Source organism: Nematolebias whitei, chromosome 2 (assembly GCF_014905685.2).
Source record: "Nematolebias whitei isolate Nwh7 chromosome 2, NemWhi1, whole genome shotgun sequence".
Classification (NCBI taxonomy): Eukaryota; Metazoa; Chordata; class Actinopteri; order Cyprinodontiformes; family Rivulidae; genus Nematolebias; species Nematolebias whitei.
The window spans coordinates 14,407,969-14,414,863 of NC_056499.1; the positions used below are offsets into that span (position 1 = coordinate 14,407,969).

Genomic DNA, 6,895 nt, shown 5'->3' on the forward strand with positions numbered 1-6,895 from the left:
TATGTATGTGTGTATATGTGTATATGTATGTATGTATGTATGTATATATAATGTCGGATACATTTTCTCTCACTAATGCTTACTCAAAAGAACAATACACAAATGGCAGTTGAATATTTAGTAGTATATCTGGCATTTTTATTTGCAAGTTCATATTTCAGGACAGGTTACACACATAAATATACATAAACGTATACGAGCGATGACCAGTCAAAAAAATGAGCCACAAGCTGCATTATTTGCTCACTTCTATATCCCTCTCTGCTCAGCCAAGTTCATTGTATGTAATTTATGCCTGGTTAAATAAAGGTGAAATGAAATGTCAGGTGGGGTCCTTGAAGCCAGCTGCAGTCGTCTTGTACACAGTACTCTTCATTAACCACCCGTGTATATTCTTAGGTAACTATAACTTTTCCAGAACACAAATAAATAAATAAATAAATAAATAATAAATAAATAAATAAACAATAATTGCTTGTTATTCAAGAGTTGGACAGTAAAATTATCAAACCACCACTGAATGAACAAAACTTTGTGCTAAAACAGAATATCTATATTGCACAAAAATAAACATTAAAAATAACTGGGCAGGAAAATTTGTGTTTGTTAAATTATGAGCTAAAACTTCCTGTTTGTGGAGTTTTTTAATAAATCCAAATAGTGGCTTCAGCTGCTAAGTTCATGGCAAAAACCAACACAGATCAGTTTTTAATATCGATTTATAAAGTAGCTGGTTTTGTTTCATTTTTAATATAATTTTCTTCCATTTATTTTTCAATTTATATGCCTATTTATGATTGTATACTGTTGGCATCATTCTTTGGTGTCTCTTGTAAATGAGTCCTCAAGGCTCAATGAGAACCTGAATAAATGCTGTATAAATGGACAGTGGTAGTGCAGAGGTTAGAGAAGATGGGCCTGTGATCAGAAAGTCGCAGGTTCAACTCCCCTGACTGAAAACATCAAAATGTGGGAGGAAAAGGTAAAACACCCACATTTGCCTCCACCCTCATTTGTCCCACTCTGGGCCCCTGAGCGAGGCCCCCAACCCCATCATCTGCTCCCAAAAAGAGTTCTCTCTTGAAAATGAGTTCTCGTGACTCAATGAGATTACTTGTTTAAATAAAGGGTAAATTAAAAAAAAAAAAATAAATGAAAAAAAAAATCCTAGGAAAACATATTTTATTATTGTTATTATTATTATGGGGAGTTCTATATACCGTTTTGTTTCAAGAGCATTGAGTATATTTCATTAACTGGGGCTTTTAAACTATTTCAGCCACCTGTTGAGAGCTGTTTACCAGTATCCTCGGTTTGTTTTGAAGAATGATGTCATCCGGACACGTGTCCTCCATTCTTTCGTTTCCGGCAATCTGATTGGTCGAGCCCAGATGAATCCGCACGGTGTAACAGGACCGAAGCCATTTTATTATTTTAGCAGTGGAGCTGTAGGTGCAGCGAAGACTATTTTAATACAGCAGGTGTTTTCTTTGTAGCGCGCCCGATACGATGGGACAGTGTGGGATTACGTCGTCTAAAACCGTCCTGGTTTTTCTTAACCTCATATTTTGGGTAAGAAAATGGCGACTGTTTGAACAATGTGCAGCATCCCGGTGAGGACGGCGGATGAAGACGGTTAGCTAGCTGCAGACTGCGCCAGATGCGCTGCGGTCAGAAGGAGAGTGGCTGCATTTTGTGGGACACAATGCGACTTTTGTCATATCCGTGAGGTTCACCGACGATTATTTTAATAGGGACTATTTTAGTGTTGCTAGTTGTCTAGAAGCCTGCACAAATGATGCTGAACACCGCGGCAGCGCCAGATGACTTCACCTTCATCAGTCTGAGCAACAACGCAGCTTTAAATGAACGCACTAGCTTCACAAGATGAATTAACACGAGCAAAATTAAGCTTAAAACACCTTATTTCATTAAAATGCATAGATTATGTAGTCCAGTTCACACAGCTTGACACACAGGTATATTTAGGCTCATCATTTAATCCTCAAGTCTATACTTGGAAGCTTTTATTTCCAGAACCCTCCCTCTCTAATTTGCTTTGATTATTAGGAGACTCTCCATCATGTGTCCCTGAGTCGGTCTGCCTTTGACTTTTGTCTTTTTGTCTCTCTTTTTGCAGGCGGCAGCTGGAATTTTGTGCTACATTGGAGCCTATGTGTTTATCACATATGACGACTACGACCACTTCTTTGAAGATGTGTACACTTTGATTCCTGCTGTTGTGATCATAGCTGTGGGGACTCTTCTGTTCATCATCGGTTTGATTGGTTGCTGTGCAACAATACGTGAAAGCTCCTGTGGCTTGGCAACGGTGAGTGTTGACTACTTTGATTCAAAACGAGGGGAATGCAGTGGATGTGAATATATATATATATATATATATATATATATATATATATATAATTTTATGATGCACAAGGGTAATGGAAATCAGTTTAAATAACAAAAAAAGGTTAAATCATTTCATCTGGACCAGCTTCTTTAAGGGAGAACATTTTTTTTAGAAACATTTGCTTGTTATACATGATGATGGATGTTTTGGACGCAAATGACAAAATCTTTTCAACAAAGCGTCAGGGTCCTGGAGAACCTTCATCTGCTCAGACGACACACTTGCTGTGTGATATATCTCTGGGGAAGTAGAATGTATGTGTCTACCTCTGCTGTCGGTCGAGGATGCCGACATTGCATATAACTGGAGTTATGATAACAGGTTTCCTGTTTTTGGAATAGTCTGGATCCTGGTTTATCAGCATACAAAGAAGACGGCCGCAGCTAATTTGGCCCTCGTCAAGCTGCAGCCTATGTGAAGGTTTGGTTCGTGCTTTGAGGACTCAAAATCAGCTGGTTTACAAGCTCAACCGTAAAATGGAAGTGATTTGAATCGCAGGCAACCTGTGGCTTTGGGACTCGTCAGCATGAAAACGACTTTGAAGAGGCTCGTGAGCACGGACTAGTAGAATGCACCCTAATCTGGCCATTTCGGACCTTGGAAGTATCAGTACAGACTCAAGGCTGACAAGAAAAATAGTCTGCCTGAATAAATCAACAATTGTGGCTTACCTGAATTTGACTCACCTGGTTGGCCTCGAAACAGGCCGACTTATCAATTTCTCCTGGGAAATGTGTAAACTAAGGAAAAGCTTTGTCTATCATTTGACCACACAATGCGTTGGAATCCTCCCAGAAAAGCTGGAACAGGTGGCTCTGCAGAGATGGCCTCCCTGCTCAAGCTGCTTCCCCATCAAACTGACACCGGAAGAAGTGGCTGAAAATGAAATGATGGATAGATCTATCTTTACTCTTCCGAGGATGTAAGAATATGCTAATCAGGCTCTGCCATTATTTCACCCTTGTTGCCTTTCCTCATACTCTCAGATCATACACATCTGACTGTGCCAAACTGTAGAGTGAACTCTGCCAAAAACTAATCCTCTGAACTTGTACTGAGCATGACAACTTTTGAGTTTTTGCACATAAGAAGCAACACTCATTTGTTGTCATTTTCTTTTTAGCAACACCAAAATAGGATTTTGGATCTTGATGACTTTTTTTTTCTGATTAAAACAAAAGTCTTTGCCTGGTCTGGGATTTTCAATGGAAGCTTGGCAAGCACGTTATTTTTTTGTAGCTAAATGCTTTTAACTGTTTCATCCTCAGGCACCAAGGTTGTCTTTTTGTGTTAACTTGAAAAGACAGGCAATTAAGCTTGTTGCAAAGTGCAGTTAACTGTGTTGACGGATTAATTATGCTATTTGTGCACATGTGGTTGTGGTGCTAACAGTGTGAGTGTGTAATTAAGTGTGATGTCGGTAATGAATGCATTAAAGCTTGCATGACTAAACATTGCTTAAAGGTGACTTTTCCCACACGTACATTACAGTGCAACAAAAGTAGTGCAAAAAATCTGATCACTATTCATCATTTTAAAAATGTAAAGCGAGTTGGCACATGAAAATTCTAGATTAATGACTTAACGCTGCTGTTTTGAAGGCACGTTTACCTTAACTTGCCTTCAAAACAGCATCAGTCTGAGGCTGAGTTTCTGCAAATGAAGTTGGTGGTTTAGTCAGGATTTCCGGTGCTTAATTATCAGTACAAACAGATAATTCTCCATCATGTGATACCATCAGTGAAGTATTTGATTTACCTCACATTTGCATTTGTTCTGCAGCAAATTGACCACCACAAGCACAGATGACAAGTTTGTGTGTCTGTGGGGGAATCCTGGCAGGGTGGTTCATGAGTAGCTCTCCGACTAAAGGAACTGGAGCATCTCTGGCAGCGTTCATAATATGAGCCGAGTTCAAGTGGGTGTTTTTTGTGTTGTGAGAAACACTTTTGATTGTTTTGCTCTGTGAGTGAGTTAGCACTGTTGCCTTAGAGCAAGAAGACCCTGGGTTTAAGTCCAGAGGTCTTTCTGTATGGAGTTTGCATGTTCTCTATGTGTTTGGTGGGTTTTCTCCAGGTATCCGGTTTCCTCCCACAGACCAAAACATGCATGTTAGGTTAGCTGAATACTCTAAATTGCCCCTAGGTGTGAGTGGGAGTGGTTGTTTGTCTCAATGTGGTCCTGTGATGGACTGGAGACATGTCCAGGGTGTAGTCCGCCTCTTGCACAGTGACTGCTGGAGAAAGGCACCAGCTCCTCGTGACTTGGAAATGAAAAGCAGATAAACTTTATTTTTGATCAATTCATTATTTTACTCAATATTTGATGCTTTAAATATGCTACGAGTTCCGAATAAATCACTGACTGGTTCAGTAGTGCAGAAGAGGCAACAGTTTTAGGTGCAAGTGACGCAGACAGGAAAAAAAAGAATAATAGATGTATAAAATAATGCACAGCTGTGGACCAGCAGAGTGACGACTCAAAAACAGTTGTTTACAAACATGCATATTTACTGTCATTTCTGGGTAAATGAGTGGAACAACATCAGTCTCTGTGATTAGTTTAATGACAAAACAAACAGATGTTTTGGTTTAGTGTATTTGCGCTGAACGACTACATCATTTTAAAACTCGACATTAACATAATAAAACTAGAGTAGAACTCGAGTACTTGATGACATCATAGGATCTAAAGGTACAAAAATAAATAAATCAAACTGCAAAAAAGGTCATTATTTACAAAAAAAGACCAACAAAACATTGGGAGCATATATTATGCTCCTACCATTTATCATACTGCAAATAAGTCACAGGAAAAACTAAACTATTAGTTATTGTTATTAAGCTGCAAAAGTGAAAGAAACATGCGGCACGTCAAAAACGAAACTAAAAACAGCGGGGCAGACGACCACCCCGCACCACCGCCAGCTGTGGTGCACGTTCGGTTTAGTTTTAGAGATTAATATGTTTATAGGTTTTTTTTATAGGTTTAGAGATTAATATTTTTTGCATTTTGTTTGTGAAACAAGGTCAGAGGAAGCTGGTTCTGGTTCGGTCGATTGGACCCGGTGTTACACCATATTCTGTGACCTGCAACAGTGCATGCAACACCGTCCCCTACGGTCACAATATACGGTGGTCACAGAATATGGTGCAACAACGAGCTCCAAACAGTCAGGAAGTTGATTCATTTTCTGTTTCCTTACAGTAGTTGAACCAGAAGATTCATCTTTAGTGAAATATTTCCAGACTATTGATGCATTTCTACTTGTTTGCCAAGACTGGACCTGCTCCGCTCCATCTTTCTGCTTGGAGGAATCCATTTTGTAACCCGTGCCCGGTGCGGATCACATGACACGTGACACAATGGCATAACGGTGATCTAATGACATCACTACGAATACTCGACGTGAAATAAAAAAACTTGATAGATGTCCTAGGAATCGATGTGTAGATTACGCGAGTAGTCTGTTAAAGCTCTAATTTGCGCCCACAGTTCAAACACTGAAGACTGGAAACTCCTGTCCTTTCTAGTTTCTTGGATGAGATATGATCCGGTTTAAAACAAGAAAGGAAATAAACAGCTAAAATTAAAACCACTTCTTTTCTAGTTTACATATTTGAAAATGACAAGACCACGTAAAAAATCCAATTTGTTGTCTATAGAACATCTATGTACAAAAAGTTTTCTAAAGTGGAAATATAATTTTTTTTTATAATAAATACGGTAAGTATAAACATCATGTAGATGATGAGTATCTAAATGTTTTCGAGCCTTTTAAAGCCTTCAGGTTTACATAAAGAGTCACCTCCCTCCATTTACCATTTGGATAGATTTGAACTTTTAGGCGTCACTTCAGAACCAGTAGGCTCAATTGTTTCTGGTGTTTTCTTCTTGTCATTTCAGTTTGCTGTCATTCTCCTGTTGGTGTTTGTGACGGAGTGTGTGGTGGTGGTTCTCGGCTACATCTACAGGGCAAAGGTAACACTTGCTCACCGGTCCTCAGAAGGGTTGAAGTCTCTTTGTGTGGGTCAAAGCTCGCATCTGTTTTTCCCGTGTCGAATAGTGTGGATTATGAAAATAAAATGGTGAAATATTGAAAATTTTTTATTCCTAAATATAAATGGTGTTAATAGTTTTTACTGAACACCAAAGACACTGTAGCTGCTTCTTTATCACAGGTAGAAGATGAGGTGAATCACTCCATCCAGAAGGTTTACAATGAATACAGCGGCGCCAACAGGGACGCTCCCAGCCGTGCTATTGACTATGTGCAGAGGCAGGTGAGGAAACGCCTACAACTCAGTGGACACTTTTCTTTTTTATGTATTTTCATGAGTTTCAGAGCCCCTTGTTAATGAGTATTTTAACAACCTTGTTATGCCGTCTTCAGCTGCACTGCTGTGGTATTCACAACTACTCTGACTGGAGGAACACGCGCTGGTTTAAAGAATCCAAGAACAACAGCGTCCCCGTCAGCTG

The 6,895-nt window shown here is 39.4% G+C and overlaps 1 protein-coding gene across 1 annotated transcript in view; it reads left to right on the top strand.

The window, feature by feature from the left end:
- Window positions 1-1,425: 1,425 nt before the first annotated feature.
- LOC119425696 (tetraspanin-3) overlaps window positions 1,426-6,895 on the top strand; it is a 5,846-nt gene continuing 376 nt past the window's right edge. The window contains exons 1-5 of the mRNA XM_037693241.1: window positions 1,426-1,572; window positions 2,141-2,332; window positions 6,320-6,394; window positions 6,595-6,696; window positions 6,807-6,891. Of these exons, the coding sequence (XP_037549169.1) occupies window positions 1,510-1,572; window positions 2,141-2,332; window positions 6,320-6,394; window positions 6,595-6,696; window positions 6,807-6,891 (517 nt within the window). The 5' untranslated portion in view covers window positions 1,426-1,509. The remainder of the gene's footprint in view (window positions 1,573-2,140; window positions 2,333-6,319; window positions 6,395-6,594; window positions 6,697-6,806; window positions 6,892-6,895) is intronic.